Genomic DNA, 903 nt, shown 5'->3' with positions numbered 1-903 from the left:
ATGGAGATGGAGGGCACTGCAGAGCCAGCCTTCGTAGACGTGGACCAGGGCCTGACTCTGGCCTGCATCGCCTTCCTCTGCCTGCTGCTGGTGGCCATGATCATCCGCTGTGCCAAGGTGATAATGGACCCGTACAGTGCAATTCCCACATCCACATGGGAGGAACAGCACCTGGATGACTGATATGCTTAATCATACACTGTATGCATATTATGTTTATAAGGGTTCCTACAGGAAACCACAACAAAACTAGCAATGTTTCCATGTAGAAAATGATAGTTGCTCTGTATGAAACCTTAACAGCTCTATACAGTTCAACATGGAAAAGGAGAAGCAAGCAAACAAACTGGTAATTCAGAACAGGTATGGAGTATGGTCAGGAGGATTCAAAACTTCTAAAATGCTAAAGAAGTACTTAAGAGTACAGGGTTAGGGTTAGGGTTAGAGTTAGAGATTTCATGGTACAGAACATCTATTGTATCAGTACACATATTACAGCCTTTCCTGATACTTCCTGACATATCTTTGAGTATTCTGAATAGGGAAATGTGTGGTAGCATTAGCATTCTGCTGTGGTAAAAGTAAAAAAGAATCCCCTATGGCAATATAACATTTTTTTGTTCAATGTAGATAAACCATACAAACACAGCACAAATATGAACCCTACTGGATTATATCATTGGAAAGACAAAAACAGTATGCTTTAGCCGAACAAGGAGCGACTATATGGAGAAACAAAGTGGGGAGCTGCTACGATTCTGTCTGCAGACCAAATCACAGACGGAGTGACACTATAGAACTAAAGTGTAAAGCACACAAACCTGGCTTTTTTAGAGATGTCGTCAGGAGCCCCAAGGCTGCCTTACATTCCTGTTGGACTAACTAACACAATCAGTATGGCCA

At 42.2% G+C, this 903-nt stretch overlaps 1 protein-coding gene across 1 annotated transcript; it reads left to right on the top strand.

Annotated features, from left to right (window-relative positions):
• On the top strand, nucleotides 1–183 carry LOC113173930 (cortexin domain-containing 1). Its single transcript, XM_026377521.1, has one exon. The coding sequence runs from the start codon at nucleotides 1–3 to the stop codon at nucleotides 181–183; it is 183 nt and encodes a 60-aa protein (XP_026233306.1).
• The last annotated feature ends 720 nt before the right edge of the window (nucleotides 184–903 follow it).

This window comes from Anabas testudineus, chromosome 3 (assembly GCF_900324465.2).
Source record: "Anabas testudineus chromosome 3, fAnaTes1.2, whole genome shotgun sequence".
Classification (NCBI taxonomy): domain Eukaryota; kingdom Metazoa; phylum Chordata; class Actinopteri; order Anabantiformes; family Anabantidae; genus Anabas; species Anabas testudineus.
Note: the sequence above shows the minus strand (reverse complement) of the source record. Positions and strands in the feature narration are given on the sequence as shown.

What these genes read in the sequence shown, in the direction of transcription:
- LOC113173930 (XM_026377521.1), top strand. Translation starts at nt 1, where the DNA reads ATGGAGATGGAGGGCACTGCAGAGCCAGCCTTCGTAGACGTGGACCAG.